Source organism: Aulonocara sp. 'chitande type north' Nkhata Bay, linkage group LG3 (assembly GCF_057382095.1).
Source record: "Aulonocara sp. 'chitande type north' Nkhata Bay isolate Kocher_YH1m ecotype deep benthic linkage group LG3, A_spYH_male_GT1.1, whole genome shotgun sequence".
Lineage (NCBI taxonomy): Eukaryota > Metazoa > Chordata > Actinopteri > Cichliformes > Cichlidae > Aulonocara > Aulonocara sp. 'chitande type north' Nkhata Bay.
Genome location: NC_141346.1, coordinates 74,020,731 through 74,042,998, shown reverse-complemented (window position 1 = coordinate 74,042,998; position 22,268 = coordinate 74,020,731). Strand labels below are relative to the sequence as shown.

Below are 22,268 nucleotides of genomic sequence, written 5' to 3'. Positions count from 1 at the left end.
GACAAGTGGGCCCTAATTTCTGGCTGAGGAGCAGGGACGCGGTTAATAAGGTGGGAATTTAGAATTTGGGTTAGCAAATTTGGGAAAGAAACTGACGGCTTAAGTGGAGAATTGTGCAGGAGTCTGACACACTGCAAAAGCAACATATGCAAATTCACATACACAAACAGAAAATGCATTAACCTTATAAAGACAAGACAAGCTCATGGAGTTTAATGCAGAGATACAGATTAAACCTGGCTAAGAACACAAACATATGCAATGAAGAACAGCTTGCTATTTTGTATGAATGATACAATGGTGTGAATGTTTAATAAAATGCATTTGAGTTTGTAATTGAGGAATAGAAGAAGCCATATGACAAAGGGAGTGAGTTATGTAAACAAAAAGTGATTAAAGTAGTTTTAAAAAGAGTGACTTAGGAGTGCTCTCTCGTACTGAGTGATCAAAACCAGTGATCACTGTAGAAAGAAATAAAATGATTTAATGAGTTGGGAATGTTTAAACATATGTTTCTGTTGTTACAGCTTTTTGAGAGATGACTCAGTATGCACATTAGCTGGAGTGAGTGGTGACGTAGGAGCTTCCTGTATGTGTGTGACTGAGGAAGTGACTTTCAGGAAGAGGAAGCATAGCAGAGACGAGAAGTGCAGATTGGGGTAGGGAATTTATAATTTAGTGATTATATGATGTCGTAAGGGGTCTTATGCTGAATTTAAGAGCATAAGGGGGTGATTTTTGTGTGCAAATTGTGTGGTTTTAATTAGACTTTCGGTGTATTGAGGAGGCGAAATTATGTGGTGGCAAAACTTTGTAACAGTGCACTTAAAGAAAACCTGTCAGGTGACTTTGTTTTGTTTTTATGAGCTAACAATCAGCTCTATTTTTCATTTCTGTTTTAAGCAGGCCTGCAACAGTGAATAACGGCGCTGAAAGTTCTCGGGAAGAGCAAATATAAGGCGGCTTTCCAGATTACAATTGGCTGAGGAGAGCTACCTGTGGGGACTGATCAAGGTCGTAAGTCCCTGTAAAAAGGATTTTATGCGAGTCAATCCAGTCCAAAAGCATAAAGAAATATTTTCCTATGGAAAATAAAAATGACTGAGCTCATTTTGCTGAGGGTGGAGTATCTGATCGTGCGGGAAGCTCCACTATCAGCAAATACATGGTGTGACTGCATGTGAGTGAATGTGTGACTGCATGTGAGTGAATGTGAGGATGAATAAATGTGGACAAACAATTTGTTTTTACCAGAGAAAATTTCTGTTTTGTTTTGTTGACTGGGGTTAGATTATGGGATTATAGTATATTGTTGGGAGAATGCCAAATGCTAAAGGGGAACACAGGTGACACTGATAAACATAACGAGACAGGGCAGGAGTGAACACAACATTACGCATACTGACGAGAGACTGTCAAAGTAAAACAGGAAGTACACAGAGGTTCAGACAGGAGGAGAGAGAGCACGGGGAGAACACAGACATAACAGGCTGGGGGAAACATGGAATAAACACAAAGAGAGACGAGAGCTCATAAATAGACAGAGGGGCACAAGGGGGTAAGAGTCACAAAGGGAAAAAACACTTAGGGAACACCACAACAGGACACCTCAGAAAACCTGGCCTAAATAAGGAGCGAAAATACAAGGAACCAAGAATACTGGGCCAACATGGCCCAGGACCATGACAGAACTGAATCCTGTTTAGAAGATACAATGCCGGTTTTTCAAAGCTGTGAATAAATCTTAGAGGGAAAATTAGTGAGGGTTGAAGGAGTAGAACAGGTTTGATTTTTTTTGATCTTTAGAAGAAGTGGTTATAATGTAGGCGTACACATACAGATATTACATAGGAGGTATCTTTAGGATAAAGGGGGAGCTTCTACGTAGAAATGATTTTTATACATATTGCATTTTGTGCTTTTAAAGGAGTTGTGGCTCAAATTTGTCTCTGGAGGGTCACGAGCCTTTGGCTAGCGCTATGATTAGCCAATCTACTGTGAGGATAATATGAGTTCATGAAGGATTGCACACGCTTACAGACACAGAGTTAAGAAACACACATGACAGGAGTAATTGCTTATATGCTTAAACTTAATTGATTAAAGTGGTTGTTTTCTTTTGGAGTAGAGGAACTTGCAGCAGCGACAATTTGTGCACAGGATGTTGATGATCAGATAAGGGAAAATAGAGCGAGCAACCGGACGTAAAAGCAGGGCTTAAAGAGTTTTAAGGTGATGAGTAACGTTGAAGAATATATATAAATACAAGTCAATAAGTTAAGAAGATAATTAGGATCAGGCTTTTGATTAAAGAGTCCCAGATAGGATAAGTTAGGGAGGTGCAAGAAAAGGTGTTTTGTTTCCTTTGCAGAAGATCGATCTCGGCGTCCACAGGAGGGGCGAGGATCCTGGAGATCTCGAGGCCTGCAGAGAGGGACCGAGAAAACCTAAGCTTACACATGGAGTGTTCTCGAATGGGAGCTGGTTGAGCCAGAGGACGGCTAGAGAGGGTCTGAGTGAGGACACAATGTATTGCGACCTCTGGTGTTCCAGAGGTCGAGAGAGGGAGTGTGGAGAAGGGAAATTATTTTACTGCTATTGTTAAATAATTGTCATCAGTACCATTGCATTAAGAATATAATCTGGAGTTTATATTGCATTCAGATGTTTAAACAGTGTGTGTCTTTCAGAGAGACTAAGTTGCAGGCTGACAGGAAGTTGCAGGTTTGCAGAGTGTGCCTTTTGCAGAACTGAAACCGAAAGCAGAGTCTAAGTGTAGGTTATTTTGAGGAGCATTTGAGGACGAGACACAGACAGTTAAGAGGTGACACAAAGAGCATGTGAGGTCAACACATACACACACACTAGTTAAATTTATTTAGAGGAACCGTCCTTGTTGTCTAGACAAAAAAGAGGAACAATTCACTTTGAGACAAGAACGGAAAGTACCAAGCCATGAAAATAGAAGATGATTTTCTGGGTGAAAAGTCATGATGATGTTGATCTGATCTATGTATAAAATGTACCGGTGACGCATGAAGGGGCGTCAGTAAACAAACCCTGATGCTATAAAATATCTGTTCATGCTTTGATTAAGTCGAGGACTACTGGCTGTCTGCGTACAGAGTGTCTTCCCACGCGTGTATTCATTAAAATCATTGTTTGACCAAGACCTTCTGGACCAAGGCTGGTTTGTACTCTCCTTCCTCAATTTTGAACCTTAACACTCCTCACTAATATAATGCTAATTCACGTCAAATTAGCATTAGCTGCTAGCATCAGCCTACCTAGCACTAGTTGTTCACATTGTTAAAAGGGAAGAGAAAACGATATTAGCATTAGCTACTAATAATTATTCACCCCTAATTAGAATTAGCCGCTAATGGCAGTATACTTAGCATTAACTCCTCACATTGTTATAATGTAAGGGAAAAGAATTAGCATTATCTAATAATGTTGACCTTGGCCCACTGGAAAAGTTCAGAACTAAAGATTTAGGAGTGTTTCTCGATAGCTCTTTCTCATTTGAGAAACAAATGAATTCTGTTATTAAAACCAGCTGTAAGGTTTATATTGTTGATTGATGCTTAGAAATATTTACTCATATATGCTTAGAGTTTTATAATCGATTGCATAATGATAGAGGTTTGATCCTTATTAGTCTGTAAAGACTCTGTGTGCCTTCCAGAGTGCTCTGGCATGCACACACCACTTGGGGCCATGAGAGAGGTCGTACCCTCTCTTACTGATTTATGGTGTAGGACAGGGGTCTCAAACTCAATTTAGCTGGGGGCCGCTGCAGGCAGAGTCTGGGTGAGGCTGGGCCACATTAGGTTTTCCACAAGAAAGGCATGGTTAAAAAATTCCAATCTTCTCAAATCTCTTTATTTTTATTTTTTAACACAAAATATGAAAAATAAATAAACAAATTAAGAATTAATAAGAAAATAAATCAATCAGTAATACATAAATAAAACAATAATAAGATATTTTTAGTCAGTGAACTTGTGTGTTTCTTTCAGTCTTCTATATCTGCTGTATTTAGATTGAAATGTCTGTATTAACAGTTCTATAACCTTCTTCTGAACATGAATGGAACACTGTAGAAAATGAACTGTTCTTCTGAACATGGCTTCTCTTGCCTACTCCTTGCTGCTAGAGACCTGGCAGCATAGCCGAGCCAGATTTGGCCTGAGGGAGGAAGCAGTTGCGACCCTCAGTATGTCTTGAAGATGATCATCCGTAAGTCTGGACCTGTACTTGGACTTATTGAAGTTCAAAGTGGAGAAGAGCTTTTGGCACAAGTATGTGCTACCAAAAAGGCACATGGTCCGCTTGAACATTCGGGAAAGCCGAGGGAAACTAGGGCTCAAGTCTCTCAAAAATTGTCCAAGCTTGTCTGCTTTTCCACTCACCTCCCTGAACTTTGCTTTGAGTTCAGAGTTGCACTGCAGCTCAATGAGCTCCATTTGAAGCACAGAAGGGGCATCTTGCACATCAAAGGAGAAGGGGTCCGCAAAAATGTGAAAGGTGGCTCTGTGTGTCTTGAAGTCAGCAAATCTGTGATCAAATTCCTCCTGTAGCCTCAAAATGACATCAACATACTCGTCAGCACTGAATGGTGTGCCTGCATCCACGAGTGCCTTGCATGCTGGGAAATGGCAAAGGTTTGTCTGAGAGAGCTGAGCTTTCCAGAGCGCCAGTTTTGTGGAGAATGCTCTCACGTTGTCATAGGCAGCACTGACAAGTTGCCCCTGGCCTTGTAACGTCTTGTTCAGTACATTAAGCTCATGTGTCATATCAACAAGAAAAGCTGAGTCCATGAGCCATTTGGGATCAGTTAGCACAGGAACACTAACTCCATCCTTCTCCATGAAGGCTTCACTTCTGCTCTCAACTCAAAAAGTCTCTTTAATACATTTCCCCTGCTGAGCCAACGTACCTCAGTGAAGTCGAGCACATCCCCATATTCTGACTCCATTTCCTCTAAAAAAGCACAGAACCTTCGGTGCTTTAAGCCCCTGGATCTGATTTGGTTGATGCATTTCACAACAATAGACATCACATTGTCAAACTTCAGGCATTTGCTGCAAAGGACCTGCTGATGGATGATGCAGTGCAGAGCAATGGCCTCCTCCACGCCTTCCTCTTCCAGTTTGTTTTGTGCCACCAGTCCATGTTTCCTCCCTGTCATTGATGGCGCTCCATCTGTTGTTATTCCAACAAACCTCTTCCATGGCAAACCAACATTCTCAATGGCATCACACAGCTTGTAAATATCTGCTGAGCGGTGGTCTGGCCATGCATTGGAATTACTGTGAGCAGCTCCTCCATCACTTCAAAACTGTCATCAACACCACGGACATACATTGGGAGCTGGGCAGTGTCGGTGATGTCTGTGGTCTCATCAAGAGCGACTGAGTATACACTGAAACATTTGGCTTTCTCACACAGTTGGTCATAAATGTCACTTGACAGGTCAGAAATGCGATCTGCTGCGGTGTTGGCAGAAAGGCTGATGTTGCTAAACTGACCTTTCTTTCCCGGACAGACTATATTTGCAGCCTGCAATATGCACTTTTAGACAAATGCACCTTCTGTGAATGGCTTCCCTGCTTTAGCAATCATCTCACTAACCACGTGGCTCCGACTGCTACATTATTCTCTTTGGTTGCTTTCTTGGAGAAATCTTGCTGCCTCAGTAGATCTGTTTTAAGACTGGCAACCCGGTTCGCTCTCTCGTCTCCCTGGTATTTTGCATCCAGCTCAGCATGTCTAGTTGTGTAATGACGTTTCAAATTGTATTCCTTGTGCAGTGCAACTTTCTCTGTGCAAATAAGACAGGTCGGGGTGCCCCTGTGCTCAACAAAGAAATATTGCATTTCCCACTTTTCCTGAAATTGTCGGTGCTCATCACCAACCTTTCTCTTCACCGCAGGCTTTGAAAAAGACATGTTTGGGGCTATGTGACATTTATAATTCTACTTGGTGTCACTGTCGCATTGAAGTTTCAATCAAGCGTTTAGCCGACGGACGGGGAACGTCTCAACGCGTAGAGAACGTCATTTCTGCTTCTTTTTCTTGCAACCATAGCACGGCGATCGGCAGATAAAAAGCCGGTAGCAGTCTCCTTTGTTTTTACGCTCGATGTTCATGTCTTTCATGACGACACGAACACCGTGGCGTTTGCAGATGGTAGAAAGTGCAGGGATAGCGAGCGCAAAAAAGGCGACTGCTCACGGCGCCGGGCTGTTGTTACAGGAGAAAGAAGCGGAAACGACACCGTGACATATAACAAATAACATCAGCTGTTTCTGATGTTAGTTGTTTTGACTGCTTTTACATTATATTGAAATATATGTAATGTTCATGTTTGCTGCAATGCAAACGCAGTGATGCAAATAAAAACATGGAGCCACAAATTACGGTGCGACCCTATAATTAGTCCGGGTTACCGGGGACTGTTGTTGCCGATGAACAGGTGTCGCTATGTGACTGCAGACTAAATTGGGCTGCATTGAGTTCATGACTTTTCTTTTATCCCGCCGCCTACGCATCACTGTGAGAGTTAATATGAGATCTCTCTCTGTGGAAAAATAACTTTAAATCCCACTGACGTGTGTATAAATCTATATACGTATAATGTCCCGCTGGGCAGCAACTTAAAAAAACAACTTTTTTTGAAGTGTTGTGAACGCAGCGCGCTGGGGCGAATGTCGGCGTTTGCCCAATAGAAAGGAGGAAGCCAGCCAGGCACAGGAAAGAAAGAAACACTCCAGGGCAACGCTGCTGGAACTTTGACTCATTGAGAAATGTTTCCCTGCTTGCATCAAGCCCGGCTGGTGTCCCCTGAGATCCATATCCCACCCTGATTGGTGGGTTAATTCAGCTCCGCCCACAACACTGTAAAGTGTCATACATTATCAAACTAACATTACATTTTCATATTAAGGTGGGGCCAAAAACTATCGTCCTGCGGGCCGCAATTGGCCCGCGGGCCGCGAGTTTGAGACCCCTGGTGTAGGAGGACACCTACTCTGTGTCTGGTTAAGTATAAGAGCCCTTTGTTAGGGGGACCGCTGGACTCTTAGCACCAGCTTTGGGGTCACAGGGTCACATCTGGAACACACACACACACACACACAGACACACACACACACACACAGACACACACACACACACACACAGACACACACACACAGACACACACACACACACACACAGACACACACACACAGACACACACACACACACACAGACACACACACACACACTCACACACACACACAGACACACTCAGACACACTCAGACACACACACACACACAGACACACACACACACACAGACGCACGCACACACACAGACACACACACACACACACACAGACACACACACACACACACACACACACAGACACACACACACACACACACACACATAGACACACACACACACACACAGACACACATAGACACACACACAGACACACACACACACACACACACACAGACACACACACACACACACAGACACACACACACACACACACACACACACTATGCACAGACTGGTACTCTTTGTTCATACCTGTGTAAGACGTCATAATGAACTTGTGCATATTCATGTAAGCTCAATAAAGAGCAGTGTTACGAGGGAGCAGACGAGAGCGACTGAGGTCAAGTGAAGGAACGGCGCTGTCACAGTTCTCTCCCTCATCAATTGTCTGGTTCCAGCGGTGGGTCTGTGCTAGACGACCCATCACCAGCTTTTTCCACTGGTTACCAGTACGTGGTAGAATCCACTTCCAGATCTGGTTGTCTTTAAATCTGTGAATGGATTGGCTCCATCTTATCTCTCTTTAACAAAAGAATCCAAGTGGAGCCCTCAGGTCTGCAGATAAGCAGCTTCTGACCAGAACTAGACGTAAAAACAGAGGTGAGCTTTATCGATGGCTGCAGCCAAACTCTGGAACAGTCGCCCTTCACATCAGGTCGTCACCAACACTGGACATTTTTAAAAGCCGGTTGGAAACACATTTGTACTCTGTAGCTTTCAATCCTGACCAGTCTTTATAGTCATTACTGTGTATGTTTCCTATTTTCTCTCTACTCTGTGCAGCACTTTGGCTCAAGCTGTTTTTAAATGTGCTGATAAATAAATGTAGATTTCTTTGAATAAAACAGTGGAGCCGAGCTTTGAGCTCAGTGTGTAACAGTGTGTGTGTGAGAGCCATGTAATGTCCATGTGTGCATGCTGACTGTGCTGCTCTGACCCCCCTCCTCCTTTCAGGGTGGAGCCTGCTGGAGTCCGATGGTTGAGACCAGGTCTGAGGAAGTGTAAGTGTGTTTTTAATGGGATTCATGAAAACAAAGCAGCACACATTCAACCATCTTCATCATGTCAGGAGTCATCATCAAAGTGTCAATCAATGAACAGATGATGGATCAATAACTGCAGCTGGATTGTGTTTGTTCTCTCCATCAGATTCCTGTCAACTCACAATCGACACAAACACAGTGAACACAAAGCTCCAACTGTCTGACAACAACAGGAAGGTGACACGTGTGGAGGAGGTTCAGTCATATCCTGATCATCCAGACAGATTCGATGTTTCTCAGCTGCTGTGTAGAAATGGTCTGACTGGTCGCTGTTACTGGGAGGTCGAGTGGAGAGGAGACGTTTTTATATCAGTGAGTTACAGAAGCATCAGAAGGAAAGGAGGCAGTGATGACTGTGTGTTTGGATACAATGATCAGTCCTGGAGTCTGAGCTGCTCTGATGATGGTCCTCAGTCTGTCTGGCACAATAACAGCTACACATCCATCTCCTCCTCCTCCTCTGTCTCTAACAGAGCAGCAGTGTATGTGGACTGTCCTGCTGGCACTCTGTCCTTCTACAGAGTCTCCTCTGACACTCTGATCCACCTCCACACCTTCAACACCACATTCACTCAAACTCTTTATCCTGGGTTTAGGTTTGGTTTTGGTGCCTCAGTGTCCCTGTGCTGAGTGGAGTGTAAAGAGTGTCTCCTGTTACAGAAACACTCTGACTGTTGAACAGATAGTTCAGTCTGTACATGTCTGTCTCTTTCACTCACAAACACGTTTTCAGATTCATGGATTCAATCAGTTGATGTTTGAAACTCTTCTAAATGATTCCTTGTAAACTTCTTCCTCTTCAGTCACAAACAAACAGGAAGTGATGTCACATGTGTTCCTGTCCACACAGCAGAATGAGTCTATTGCTGACAGTGATGTACAAACAGAGTGAGCATTTCTGAGGCCCAAAATAAACTGAGTAGTTCACTGAATGAACAATGGACTGTGAGCTCAGTTCCTTCATCATTAGTATGGATTATATATGTATATGTATTATATTAGTATCATATATATCAGGTGCTGCTGCTTTCAGTCATTGTGCAAATGTGCTGTTTGTAAGCTTGTAAAGCTGCAGTCAGCTGAGACTGAAGAAGTCACCTGATCAGTGAGCAAACGTTTCTGAAAACGTCCAGATGAACAGAATCAACCTTTTGGGATCAGCCAGCAATGCAGCATCATTGTTGTTCAGCTTCAGAGGTTTGCAGGAATGAACTGATGACCAGAAACAGCTGCAAAGTCCAAGAAAATACCAGCTGGAGTTCAGCTGCATTTGAAGAAGTCAAAGAAAAGTAAGGATGGCAAAGGGCGACGTTTTCTTCCAAAGAGCTGCAAACATGGTCGACGCCTCATTAGAAGAATCATCTGGACATTTGTGAGGAACTCTAACCAAGAAAGCAACGTCACACAGATCCAACAGACAGTTTCCATGACTGCAAGTGTTGAGTGGAAAAATGCTACATTGCATTATTGCATCCTCTCACCACAGGAGGCGCTGTTGGCACCACTGATTGCTGATCAGCTGTTCTCTGATGATCTGATTGATACTGTGAATAACGGGACTCACTGAACTCTGTGACACAGTGAAGATTACAGAGTTTAACTTCACCCTTTAAGACTGACCACAGAACCAAGTCCGCCAGAGCTTTTGTTATATTTTTACATGCTGTGGAGCCATTTGTGGGAGCATTTCAAGTTGCTATACATCAATACAACTGTTATAGCCCTAATTTTAATAATATGTATGCATTAAGTCCATAGTAACTACATAAACTGCAAAAACAACCTCTGCTCATCCATCTCTGTGTGTATCAGGATACATTTGGTTCATAATACACAGAAAAATCAGAGTTATTACCTGTAATAAATGTGAAAGATTCCTGCAGTGATAACCAGGCAGGACTGAAACACATCCAAGCTGTCACCACGGTAACAGCACCGTCCATCCACAGGTGAGGGGAGGAGCAAAAAGAGGGACTTTGAACATTTTATACTAAAAACACTCAACTAATGTTTCTAATATGAAACAAATAAGCCCACATTAATGTGAGCGTTTATTAAATAATAATAATGATGATTTCCTCCTGATCTCATTTCCACAGCAGAGAAAACTGTGGTGTATATTGAGGTGGAGGGTGTGGTCTGTGGCTCAGGTGTAGAGTGAGGGTGGGGTGCACCACAGCAGCATGCTGGGACTGCTGAGGGTGGAGGAGGGAGTGATGATGACATCAGAGCTGCAGCACAGAGACCAGTGAACACACAGTCTGTTCATCTTTGCATAGATACAATATACAGCACAATATTGAATGACAGACACGCTGTGGGAGCTTCCACAGATACACTGACGTCAGCATCCAGAGTCCTCCTGCTGCTCCCCCCTCAGAGCCCCGTGATCAGCACCAACACATTCAGTTAGATGACAGAGTCCAGCTGCAGCTAGAATCAGCTCCCCTCTGTGAACAACAGCACAGCGTCAGTGTTTCACACTCAGTGAAAGGAGGAAACAGCAGAAGAACACCATGTGTGCTACGTTTCCCAGGACACACTACAAACTGCACAAATACAGAGCAGCACGTGGAAGAACCTGGAGCTGCATTTACAGAGCTGCAGACAGCGTGATGTCCTGTATGGACAGGTGGAAGGAACCAAGTCCTCAGCTGGAACACTCGTGTTTGTCCACAGACAGGAAACACAGCAGGAAACTTCCTCACAGAAGTGCAGCTCATGGATAACACACTTCCTGTCAGTCAGAATGAGGCTGCAGCCAAACACAGAAAGGTGTTTTTGTCCAGATGAGCCCAGAGAAGAAACACGAGTGTTCACAGACATCAGAAGCTCAGAGAGGTGAAACATGAGGTTGGAGTCCTCGTCAGCATCCAGAAGAGCTGCTGTGAAACCCTGAGTACTCATGACAGACTCTGATGGCACAAACACATCATGATTCAAACAGAAAGACAAACATGGAGCTCCTGATCCTCCTGCATGAGAACAAGCTGACATGAGCGCTGTGTCTGAGAGTGTCTCCCTGTCACAGTGACAATAACACAGCTGCTGCTCACAGTCATTAAACTGACCTGAGGTCAGCTGTGCTCCTTACATATGAACCATGTGACCTCACATCAGTGCTGTGGATGACTGTAGTCATAGAAGAGTAGAGCTGTAGCAGGTGGTGTGAGGAGGAGGTGGTGTATTCTAGTTAACGCAGTACTGAAACACTCCAGCAGAGGGCGCTGTTAAGTCCTTATTGTAACACAGTTACTGTGTGCAGTTAGACTTCATACATAATCTGCACTTATTTCCATCAGACATGCTGTCAGTAAATGATTGGTTTCTATTGATTCTACTTCCTGTTGACTCGTTTGATGACAGTGAAACAATCACAGCTGATTGTGTGATGATGTAAACTGTCACTGTTACATTCAGTGTGTGTGACATAATGTTAGTGCAGGCTGATAACAGCCTGGTTCTGTTAGAAACACATGAACGTGTCCATAGATCAGTGTGTGTTTAACATGAGAGCTTCAGCCCTGCTGATGTGTTAAATAAAGACATGCAGGAAAACTGATGAGACTCTGAAATAACTCTTTATATTTATAATGTAACTCTGCATCAAAAGAACAACAAAGGATCCCAGACAGGTTTCTGTGAACAAAGACCATTCTGATGTTTCTGTGTTTCTAACACTTTGACATTATTAGTAAACAGACTGCAGTGAGCAGCATTTATAAAGAGCTTCTATATAAAGATATGACAGCTGTTTGACAAGTTTATCACTCTGTGTTTGGACCTGATCAGTCCAGCTGTTTACTTGAAACATGTTCATTTACCTGTTCTGTTATATTCATGTTCTTGTCTCTGTTGAAAACACATTTTAATGTCCCTCAGATTTTTCTCCCAGATGAATAAATATAAAAATGACACAAACTGACTGCAGCTACTTTTTGTCCTTTCTGTCAAAAACCTTCATGTGACTCATGAGAGACACGTTTCAGCTGTTTGTGACAGATCAGAGGCCAACAAGTCATTTATAACACTTTCCATCATTGTTTAAAGTTCTCAGTGTTTCTGTGTTGCTGCGTATAGGATCTCCCAGCATCATCACTGTGCTGTCCAATCATTGTGTGCGAGGTTACCCTTATAGTGCGATGTGTGTTTGCACAAAGAGAAGCATGTGTGTCAAATATAAATAAGCACAGAACAGAAACAGCTGCTCGTTTCTTCTGTTTAGAGTCAAGTTAGTGTTTTGTGTCTTTGTTTGAGGCCTGATGTCGAGCAGAGGTGTGTGTAACTGCACTGGTCTGTTATATGTGTGAAGTGTGTGCTTCTCTTCAGCATCATCTTTGTCACTGCTGATTCCTTTGTGTCATCATGTGTTGAGAAGAGAGAACAGTTATAACGGAGGAGCAAAAGGAAGCCCTGAAATCTGCATCAACAAGGAAGTGTTGGCTCACCAGTGATCCCAGCAGAGCCACTGGTTTGGCTCCAGTTGTTCTAGATTCAATGATGTTGTTGCTACAGATACATGTCAGCATCTTTATTGAATTTAATATGAAGCAGAAATGGTGTCATTAGGAGAAGAAGAGGAGAACAAGTCCGGCGAGGAGGCAGCAGCTCTTAAAGATGAAACAGCAGCTCAGCCCTGAGCTCAGAGAGCTGCACATGAAAAAGCTCCTCAAGCAGATCCTGTCAGAGGTTTGTCATCAACAGGAGGAACTGTTCACATCATAGGATGAAGATGCTGTCAGCTGGATGAAGAAGGTTATTTAATGGCAAACGTTCACACTGAAGTCAAATTGTTGTCGTGTTGAACAGATTCATGTACTGATCGTCTCCAGAATGTTAGAAGAGCTTCAATGAATCATTAGAAACAACTTACAGCTGCACAGCTGTGTCAAACACATCTGTGTGTCATTGTGGGATTGTTGTGTTTCTACATGTGACACACGTCTAAAACATGCACACAATCTGAACACAAACAGGGACTCATGTGTTCCCACAGCCAGATGCTGAGAGCCATTTCCTTGTAGTCCTGTGTCTACATACATGAACCATTAGATGTTATTGGAATGATTGTCAGCTCTGATAGTTTCATGTGTGTTTAGCTGGACGCTGTTTGATCCTCGACATGTTTAAAGGTGTCCAGTCCTGAGACACTGGGGCTGGAAACAGCTGTGATGTCATTGGACTGTCACACAGACAGAAGTGCATGAAGCGAGCAGCCGAGGAGCCGCTGATGTTTTGGATTCAACAGCATTTGAAAGGTCGACACAGACACATTTGCACACAGAAAGCTGAATCTGTCATATGCCACAGTGAACTCACTGTTCAGTGTTTTTCAGGAAGCTTCTTAACTGCCTCTGCTGCCAAACAAGCAGCTGATGTCCTTGAGAAGAAGCTGAAGAAGTCTTCAACAACAAATACAGGAAGTGGACTTTCAAATACTAGATTCACTTTAGACTCACAGAGAAATGACTCAACCAGCTGTGTTTGACTATATGAAAGGTCAGTGTGTGTCTGCACACAGACTGTTGTGTTGGACTGTTATTCAGTTGTCTGCTGAATGTTTTCAAATGTCTGCATCTCAGCTGTGATGAGGCTGGGGGTCATGGGAGGCCACCGTAGCAGCCTCTTCAACATCATGACATCATCATAAATGCTGCTGGACTGTCTGATGGGCTGACGGTGAAAAAGCCGTCGGGAAGGAAACAGAAGACATTTCAGAGGCTGCAGCAGATTTCTTTGATTCAGGGCCTTTTTCAGCTTTATTGGACAGAGCAGTGAAGATAAGTGACAGCAAAGCAGAGAGAAAGGGGGCGTGGCCCGGGTCAAAGCCAGGCCAGCTGCTCTCCACCTCGTGGTCACCTGCTCATCCTAGTGAGCTCCACCAGCAGCCCTTTCACACACTTTACACTGTCAAACACTGTGTGTGGACCTCAGCTAACAACAGGCTACATTTAAGTCTGGACTACATGCTTTTATATTGTTTTTATTCCATCAACAGCTCAACATCATGAGCAGCTTTGACATAAAGACATCAAACTCAAGCTGACTTTAAACTACTTTTAATACAGGGGCTCAAAAACAACAACATCTTTATTATATATCAGGACACAAAGTCATTTCATCTCAAAGGGAAACAGCTTTATTTGGAATAACCAGCACTATCAACTGGTTTGGGATCTCCACCAGTTTCATGTCTTTGCAGCTTCTCCAACAAAGTTCCTGTAAAATCAGCATGTTTGTCTTTATTGGTTTGATAGTGATTGATTATTCAGTCCCAATCTGCTGTCATCTAAAGAACAAAATGATGTTTCTATGAGTCACAAAGCTCCAGATGTTGTCGGCTTCACAAAGAAAACAAAGAACTTAAACACAAAGTGTTTGGAGCCAAAATGTTCCCAAGCTGCTCTTTTTGAAATGGCAGAGGTACAGTGGTGTCTAACAGCACACTGTGGAAGGCAAACATGTTATTGTTGGATGAAACTTCATGAATCCTTTGTAGATTTGAGCTGTTGGAGCCTTTCTTTTCTCTTCAGGTGTACAGATGCTGAGGAGGCAGGTGAAGCAGGTGGAGCTGTTGTGATGCTGCAGAGGGTGTGTCTTAGTAACTCTGTGAGGCAGAACTGGATCCAACATTGTGGATGTGTTGATGTTGGAGCCATTAAGAGTCTCTGGCCACACTGTAGGATTTCCCTTTGATCCACTGTGGGGGCATTTTGGAGTCTGTCAGTGAAACTCTTCATGTTTGTGTTTGACTCCAGTTTATAGAAACAGAGGAATGTGTCATGCTTTTGTTCGGCCTCCACAAATACACACATTTGTTCATTGGTTGGACTTTTTGGAAGGAGACACATTGAAAACCATGTTAATAAGATCTTGTTGTTTCCTGTGGATCCGACACAGAGAGTGGACTTCAGACAGAAAGCGTGGAAGAGATTTTAGAGGCCGTGTGTGGCAACAGGAAGTTTCTGTGTGTTTGCTGATCTTACATGTGGAAAACAACACGTGATGTTTGTGAAGTTCTACAATGATCATTGTTCTCACAGCATTTTGAGTGGGAACAGTTCAAACTGGGAGTAGTGGGAGTTATTTACTGATTGAAACAAGCTGAATGTTTCTGTGACGATGAAGATCAGCAGCTCAGCTGATCAATGAACTGACATCTATCAGTCGTTTCATGAGATGAAGTCATCAGCAGACATTTGTTCTGACTGTGTGATGAATGTCAGAACGTCAGGGCTCTGCTTTAGTCACTGCTTGATGATCATTGGCTCATTGTTGAATCCAGGGCCCAGTCTGACCTCTGACCTTTGCTGCAGGTCTTCTGTGTTATCTCCACTTTCATGTCTGATCTTCTGCTGTATCGTCCAAAATAAACATCTGGATCATTTCCAACACTTCAGCAGATCTTTAGTTTGGGCAGTGCAGCACAGAATAACACATATTGTACTATACTGCCCACTTCCTGATCTTATTGGATCTGTGTGTGAGGTTGGTGAAGGAAACACATGTTTACTGAGTGAGTCGCTGCCATTAGGAACTAGTTTTTATATCACAGCCTGGAAATCACACAGGACCATTTCTGCAAGTGAAAAATCGTCATTGGAGGAAAATGATTGTGTAGTTTGTGCGACTGAAGAATTGTCCCAACTACATGTGCTGCTGACCTTTGACCTTTCTTTAGGTGCACAGAGGAGTCTGTGGAAACATCCAGAACTGAGGCAGTGCTACAGATGCTTCAAATAAAGTGGTGTATTATCCATGTTTTCTATGGATCACATCCAGTATCCTGATCTAACGAGCCCCCTTTTTGTGGATTTTAGAGCCTCTGACTTTTGCTGCGTCTCATTTCAAGCACAAGAGCAAGAAGTGGATGAAGAAATGGGGCGAGTGGGGTCAGTGTGGTGCATGTCAGCTGTGCTCACACATGCTTTCACAAAGAACATGTGTGTTCATCGGCAGCATTAAGGTGCACTTTAGTCTTCATAATAATAAAGTATTCTGACTTTATTCTTCTGAATCCTCACAGTCATGTTGCAGCTCTGCTCTGCTTTAAGAAAATGTTCTACCAGGATGTTACTTTCCTAAACGTGTTCTCCAAATGTTCCAAAGACTTTGTTCTAAGTAGTTCTACATGATGAAACATCCACACTGAGTTTAAGAAGGACACACAAACACCATCTGTCCTTTCATCATGTGTACAAACGTGTTCAGATGTCAAATGTACCGTGAATGGATGCAAATGTGGATCGTTCCAATAAAATGACACAGTTTTGTAAGTGGATCCCAGTTTGAAGTTCATTAAAACCTATAAGAACATGTTATTCAAACCAACTTTATCCAACAGGAAGAAGCATCAGGGGAACAGGAAACATTCAAACATGTTTACTGTAAGAACTGCACAAAGGAAGGAAACACAATCCTACACACGAGCACTTTAAAATGGACATTTAGCTTTTCAAACATCAGGGAGCTGCAATAACAACACTGTGCCCATTCTGATCAGACTGAAAGATTTATAGAGATTTATCCATGTGCTGGAAAAGGATTTGATATCAACATAGATGCAGATTAGCAGGAGCATTTTCTTCATATTGATTTAGAGTTCAGTACCAGGAATATGTAGAATTAACATCTGTGTGCATGACGAGTGATGAAAATTCAAAGTCAGGCTTTCAAAGGATGTCAGAATTGGTGTCTCTATCTGTGACTGTCCCAGAGGAACCTACCTGAGGGATTATTACAGATCTGTCTATATAGAAAGACTTGCATTGATTCACAGTGTACAATTCTTTCTAATCTATTAACATCTTCCTCCAAATCCTGTTTCTGCTGTTTAATGACATATGTCTGAATACAGACAGTGGAAAAATGTCAGTTTTAGTTTTACTGGATCTCAGTGCAGCATTTGATACAGTTGACCACAACATATTACTCAAACGACTGGAGAACTGGACAGGTCTTTCAGGAACTGTACTAAACTGGTTCAAAACATACTTAGAAAACAGGAAATACTTTGTATCAATAGGTAACTTCACATCTGAGCAGACAAGTATCACATGTGGAGTTCCCCAAGGTTCCATCTTGGGACCCTTTCTGTTTAACATTTACATGCTCCCACTGGCACAGATTATAAACAACAACAAAAAACTGTCATAGCTATGCAGATGACACACAAATATATATCACAATGTCACCAGGAGACCAAGGCCCCGTACAATTTTCTCCAGCTAAACAAAAACAAAACTGAGGTAATAGTCTTTGGCGCCAAAGAAAAACGATTACAGGTCACCAGAGAACTTCAATCTATACATCTAAAAACCACAAACCAGGCGAGAAATGTGGGTGTAGTGATGGATGCAGACCTAAACTTAGAAAAACACATTAAGACAATAACAAAGTCAGCTTACTATCACCTCAAGAATATTTCAAGGATAAAAGATCTGATGTCTCAACAGGACCTGGAAAAACTAGTCCATGCATTCATCTTTAGTAGGCTTGATTACTGTAACAGCATCTTTACAGGTCTACCTAAAAAATCAGTCAGACAACTACAGCTCATTCAGAACTCTGCTGCTCGAGTCCTCACTAAGACCAAAACAGTGGACCACATCAGTCCAGCTCTGAGGTCTTTACACTGGCTGCCTGTCCATCAGAGGATAGACTTTAAAGTTCTGATGCTGGCCTATAAAGCTCTGAATGGTTTAGGACCAAAATACATCAGTGACCTCCTGACCCAGTATGAACCTTCCAGATCCCTCAGGTCATCTGGATCCGGTCTTTTATCAGTTCCCAGAGTCAGAACCAGACACGGAGAAGCTGCATTCAGCTTTTATGCTCCTTATATCTGGAACAAACTCCCAGAAAGCCTCAGATCAGCTGAAACACTCAGTTTATTTAAATCCAGGTTGAAGACTCACCTGTTCTCAGCTGCATTTGAATAAAGCACCAAATCCACACTTTTAAGCTTAAATTTCAAAACTTACATTTAACTACTGATTTTATCTACTGTTCTGATCTGTTTTGATTTTATATACTGTTTTGTTTGTTTGTTTGTTAATTAGTTAGTTAGTTAGTTTGCTTGTTTTAATCAATTTTAAATCATGCTTTTTATTTGTTTTTGTTTCTAATGTCTCTGTAAAGCACTTTGCCCTTGCCATCAGAAGGGCTCAAACCTCCTGCTGTTTCTACTGGACCATAAATTCTACTTTATGATGATCTTCAAAGATAAAAACGTGAGTTTATTTGTGAACTCTGTGAAATGTGTCTGATGTTTAGTTTGAACCAATCCTGTGTCAGCTGCAGCCACATCATTGCCACACATACAAATGGGTGCGTTCCTGTTTAGACCTGCTGGCTGTCAATGGGCTTCATTCCATTTCAGACTGCCGGTGGTCGGCTGTGATCTAAACTCAACATGGCTCCTGTGTTAGAAGAGCCTCTGATTTTAAACTTTGCACATTTAATAGTTTCTTTCCAACACTGTGGAGCTACCAGCCCAGTATATGTAGCCCACAGTAGATGGAGTTATCAAGCTGGACTGACAAACATCAGGACTCATGTGATTCCTACATGTGGACCTTTCATAGATGGATCCAAGTGCAGATTCAACTCTGCATTACATTTGACTTCAGCTGTTACACACTTTCTAGCTGTGTCACTTCCTGCTTTTTGGATCAGATAGTTTATCCATGTCCACAAATGTTTGGCTGCATGTTTTTATCATCTATATTTCCAGTCTTCATACAGCCGATATTTCATGTGAACTCCCAGCTGCCAGCTGCCATCATGTTTTCAGGGTTCATTCAGTGTTGAAATGTTGGACAAACAGCAGCACATGTTCTCTAAATGTTTGCAGTCATTTTAAATGAAGCTGAGTTTATTCTCTAAATGTTTGCAGTCATTTTAAATGAAGCTGATACTACATGAGACATTTTCCATATTTACTGTCTTTGAACAGAGAATAATAAAGCCAGCAAACATATACAGGCTGTGCAAATACAAACTTCTGTGGTGCATTTGATGACCTGCAGAGGAGAACAAGTCGGGCTTTTCAGCCCTAACACAACCTCTTTGTTCTCAATACTACAAAACCTTCAAAGGCTGATATGCAAGTTTGCATGAATCACCAACACAGTTGTATTTGTTTCTAGTATAATTATAAATAAACTGATCAAATATCTGCTGACTGATTAGATCCAGTATCTGTTACAGATGAACTGGATATCACAGCATGTTGTTGATCCGTCATATCAAACTAAACCGTGTTGCTGGTGTAAATATCCTCCAATAAAGTCAGATGAGGGCTACTGTTGCCAGGTAACGATGATGTCACACTGGATCTTCTGATCTTTAGCATCGTAGCGCTCGGAGTCTGATGTTGGCTCATGTGTTGTTAAACACCAACATGACGTTCTACTAGTCAAGGCCTCACCTTAACCCACTGATGCTGATCACACAGACCCACTAATAGAACTGTTTTATCAGGGTTTGATGCAGCGTCAGCATTAATGTCACATTTAATCAGACCACATTTACATTACAAGCCCACTACAACCATATGGAACTCCAAAGTGTTCAAAATTAAATAAATAAATAAGTCATGATGAAATAAATAACTATGTGAATAAATAAGACACAGATATGTAATGTGAGAATGATATTGTGAAATAATTGAACACATTTTGAAAAAAAGCTCATTATTGTGAAATATATTGCATTCTGCTATATCCATCCATCCATCCATTCGCTTCCGCTTATCCTTTTCAGGGTCGCGGGGGGCACTGGAGCCTATCCCAGCTGTCATGGGGCGAGAGGCGGGGTACACCCTGGACAGGTCGCCAGTCTGTCGCAGGGCCAACACACAGGGACAGACAACCATTCACACTCACATTCACTCGCACATTCACACCTAGTGGCAATTTGGATTATCCAATTAACCTATCCCCACAAGCTGCATGTCTTTGGACGGTGGGAGGAAGCCGGAGTACCCGGAGGGAACCCACGCAAACACGGGGAGAACATGCAAACTCCACACAGAAAGACCCCGGCCTGATGGTGGAATTGAACTCAGGACCTTCTTGCTGTGCGGCAACAGTGCTAACCACCGTGCCACCGTGCTGCCCATTCTGCTATATAAATTTACTTATTATTGTGAAATATTATTTCATGATCATTATTTTTCACAATAACAGAGATTATTCCTGAGGCATTTTATTTATTCCCAGCCGTTTTAAATGGTAAATGACCTGCATTTGTATAGCGCTTTTTTCTAGTCCTAAGGACCCCAAAGCGCTTCACACTACATTCAGTCATTCACCCATTCACACACACATTCACACACTGGCGATGGTAAGCTACATTGTAGCCACAGCTGCCCTGGGCCGCACTGACAGAGGCGAGGCTGCCGGACACTGGCGCCACCGGGCCCTCTGACCACCACCAGTGGTAAATCCAAAATGTCCTTTTTTTCAAAGTCAGTCTTTATTTCAAAATCCCGTTTTTCCCAATGGCCTATTTATTTCATTATTATTACACATTATTTGACCACGAGCAATCTTTTCTGGTTTGACGCCGTCTTTGTAGCCAGAAACCAGCTCTCTCCTCGGCTTCCTCCACTACACGCTTCCCCCACGCCAGTCTCCTCCGTCACTATAAAGGGGAGAGTCATGAGCTCCATCACCCTCACCTGTGCCGTCCAACGTCCCGCCACCAGCCTCCACTGCAGCAGGCCAGAGACCACACCCCTGCCACAATAAGTAAAAGTATATCCTTGCTGTACCCTTAATGCTAAATGTGCTAAATTAACCGCTGCCTTTGCCCCTTTGGGATTATTCTTATGTCACTGGGATGTTGACCTTTGACCTTCACATTAGAGAGATGGGCAGACATAATTAGTGTATGAATTTTAAAGTAACAGGTAATAAAGAGAGTGCAGCAAATGTAGTCAGGTTTATTACTCTGTATCACACATGAGTGCCCGAGGGAGGCGGGGCTGACTGGGGAGACACAGGAAACAGAGAGACAGGGCTGACTCGACATGAAACGATGAAACGTGGGACACGGGAACAGAAACTAAACACAGGCTGAAATGAACACTGAGGGAGGGAGAACTAAGATTACTGAGAGCCTGATAAATAAGAAGAACAAAAACCAAGAAAAACAAGAGTCAAAGAAAAGCAAAAACACAAAGCATTGGGCCAGGACCCACTGCTGTGACATTTATATGTGATAAAAACATTAAAAACTGCTCAGATGTTGAAATCTTTCTACGTATACTTTAGGTTCAGCTCTCCAGCCTGGCATTTGGTTAAGCATGATTCAAACATTTGATTTTGTTTAACTGGTTTTAATTATAGTTACTTTTTGTGAACATTTGTTGCAGCATTTAAAAATACATCATTTATTTTCAAACTTTTATTTGATTTAGAGCATCATGTTTGACCAACGTAAATGTTTTAATTTCATATAAAATAACTGAAACAGTGAACTAAATATCTGAAATCTTTCCTTCCTTAAAAGTTATAATCCTACTTAAGTTATAGTGCAAACGCTTAAGCAACAAATATACTTGATGCTAATTAATTAATATTTCCCTTTGATGTTGCAACTATGCGGTCACTTCTGTCTTTAAACAAAATAATATTTTCCAGTTACAGAAATCATAAAGTCCAAACTACACTGAAAAAAATATGTTGTTGGATTTACTTAATTCAATGGTGGACATTTGTTGCACACAGATGTTTTGCTTTGGCAGCAACTTAAACAATTGAGTTAAATTAACACAATTTATTCAAGTTCAATAAGCCTGTGCAATTTGTGTTGATAAAATGTGACTTAAACATGTTTTGATGAAGTAATTTGAGCTCTTGGAATATTTTAATCCTTCACAA

General features: G+C 42.3%; 2 protein-coding genes across 3 annotated transcripts in view; one reads left to right on the top strand and one right to left on the bottom strand.

The window, feature by feature from the left end:
* The window catches only part of LOC147337006 (protein NLRC3-like), a 97,595-nt gene extending 88,290 nt beyond the window's left edge, over window positions 1-9,305 (top strand). For both annotated transcript variants that reach the window (XM_086287177.1, XM_086287175.1), the window contains 2 exons: window positions 8,291-8,337; window positions 8,486-9,305. In XM_086287177.1, coding sequence (XP_086143303.1) covers window positions 8,291-8,337; window positions 8,486-9,009 — 571 coding nt within the window. In that variant the 3' untranslated portion in view covers window positions 9,010-9,305. The remainder of the gene's footprint in view (window positions 1-8,290; window positions 8,338-8,485) is intronic.
* LOC147337001 (protein NLRC3-like) overlaps window positions 1-22,268 on the bottom strand; it is a 618,167-nt gene that overhangs the window by 500,237 nt on the left and 95,662 nt on the right. The gene's annotated exons all lie outside the window — the stretch shown is intronic.